Genomic DNA, 2,500 nt, shown 5'->3' with positions numbered 1-2,500 from the left:
AACCAGTTTATCCTTTCCTCTTACGCCCCGTCGATACATTGACACACTGTGACCCAAAACGGCACAGCCTCACAGCACCACAGCATCACAGCATCACAGCCAAAACTGTTGGATTAATCCTCTACCTGACACGAGGAGTCAAAGTTCCTAACGCTTTTAGTGTAATCTCTCCACTTACTGCGATAAAGATAAAAATGTGGGGTTGAATCAGTTTTTCCTGAGCTAAATGACCCAGCTGGTGTTCAGCATAGCGTCCACGGTCCCCCGAACACATTCAGGATCGTTGAACAGTTGCGTAAATGTTTCAGAAACACTTAAAGAAGTGGCAGGATATCGAACTCTGCTGCAAACCACCGCTCCATAGAATCACAAGTTGTTTTTAGATTGTATGAGGAAGCCATAGGGAGGCTTGAGTGGCATGAACTCACCCCATGCAGCACTTAATTACCCCGCTCACAAATTGACAATATATTTTCTCTCCAAAGCGTTGCAGCTTTTAGCTCAATGGTGGGTCTGTATTATCCCTTTTAAAATGCCCTGTTTACTTTCATACCTCTAGACTGTAGCACAGTGGGGACCATAGTGGTGCATTGTATTGTATTTATGTGGGTATTTATGTGTTTTGTGTCACCCCAATTTGTCCTTTGACCACCGCAGGTAACCCGTCCCAGTCCACCTCTCTGCACTACATGAACCCGTACCAGATGAACGCCTATGCCATGGCGCTGAAGGCGGTGGGGGAGATCATCCAGGACTACGACAGTGACAAGATGTTCCCTGCTCTGGGGTTCGGGGCCAAGCTGCCCCCTGATGGGAGGGTCTCCCACGAGTTCCCCCTGGTGAGGAACCCTGAGGCTCAGAACAGCCCAGCTCTGATTGGTTTACCACATTCAGTCTGTTTTACTTCAGTTATTAATTGCTTTTCTAATGAAACAAAAACTCCTCGATTCTAAAATAATAAATAATGACCCACAACATGTGGCCAACTGTAAGACTGGATTGAGTTGTCTTAATTGCAGTAGGAGTGAGCGGAGCTCTGTTTGAATGACGTTTCTTCTCTCCAGAACGGTGACATGGAGAACCCCTACTGTAACGGCATCGAGGGGATCCTAGAGGCGTACCACCAGAGTCTGAAGACCGTCCAGCTCTACGGACCCACCAACTTCGCCCCCATCGTTAACCACGTGGCCAGGTAACGTCATATAACAACTGTTATAACACTAGTTGTGGCAGGTTATAACACTATCATGAACGAGACTCAAGACCCATCTCTTCAGGTTACACCTTAACTGCTCCTCCTGAGACGCCTGAGACTTCTACTGCCCCCCAGCACTTAAAAAGTATTTAAAAAGTCTAGGTTTAGAAGAAGGTGATAGAAGAAGGTTTTTCCTTCTATCAATGGCCCCGGGCCTGAGCTGGATTACTCTTCCTGCTACGACTGGTGGATTGATGATTCACTTGCTTAGTCAAACGTATCGAGTGTAAGTCGCTTTGGAATAAGGTGTCTGCTAAATGCCAAAAATGTACATGTAGATAACAACATGATGATGAATCTCTGTTTAGAAGCAGGAGCGGTCGGCAGATGTTCATTTCCTCAGTTCACCTCAGCTCCACTTACGTCACTTTCTCTCATGGAAACGTTTACTCCTGCTCGTTTATAATACACAGGACGCATTATGAATTATGCATTACTCAATATTTTTCTCATATTCAAACAAGAGAATTAAGAGAGAACTAAACATAATTGTGAGTTTAGAATGATAAGGTTCTATCTCCGTTTAGGGCAGTTCAGAGATATTGAGCGTCAAAGTTTTTACATTCCATTATGTTCTGTGAGATGGAACCTTTGTATTTTATTAATTACTAACTAAAACATTTCAACATTTTAGAAATAACACCACACAGGCATTAATAAACACCTAATGGATCAGACTATGTAAAAAACTCAATTCTGACAAAAATGGAGATTATAACCTTATAATTCTAACGTCACGACATGGCATGGCTATTCATCCAGTTTTAGCTTGTATGAGAATATCTGATATCCCGTAGTACGGTATGTAACTATTGTAAATATCGATTCAACGAACACGGGAACAACAATAAAACTCAAAATAACTGTTTTCAATACGTCTCAAAGCAATTGTTATCATTTGATTTAACTCATTCCATCGACCTCCAATGTATCGGTGCTAGCCATGTCATGCTACCAGAATGCTCACCACATATACGGACTATCACAAATCATCACCATCACCTAGCTAGCCTGAAATTACTCACACTCTGTTGCTGTTGTCAGATAATTGTATTAGCCTTCCTTCATTGTGTTATCCTAGCTACTGATTCTCTTCCATCGCTGTGCCACTCCTGTTCTGACCTATCGCCCGTGACGATCGCCTTTCTAATGGACATAAAGCAACAGGAAGTGACACGTAATAAAGGCGTTGTGAGGAGATGAATTCAGAGGGTGAAGACAACGCTAATTAAATCGCGAAAGATA

General features: G+C 43.0%; 1 protein-coding gene across 1 annotated transcript in view; it reads left to right on the top strand.

Annotated features, from left to right (window-relative positions):
* The window catches only part of cpne5b (copine Vb), a gene marked incomplete at both ends in the record, with an annotated part of 147,577 nt that overhangs the window by 129,945 nt on the left and 15,132 nt on the right, over positions 1-2,500 (top strand). The window contains 2 exon segments of the mRNA XM_080545513.1: positions 658-839; positions 1,065-1,192. Coding sequence (XP_080401639.1) covers positions 658-839; positions 1,065-1,192 — 310 coding nt within the window.

Source organism: Nansenia antarctica, assembly GCF_963989245.1.
Source record: "Nansenia antarctica genome assembly, chromosome: 15".
Lineage (NCBI taxonomy): Eukaryota > Metazoa > Chordata > Actinopteri > Argentiniformes > Microstomatidae > Nansenia > Nansenia antarctica.
Note: the sequence above shows the minus strand (reverse complement) of the source record. Positions and strands in the feature narration are given on the sequence as shown.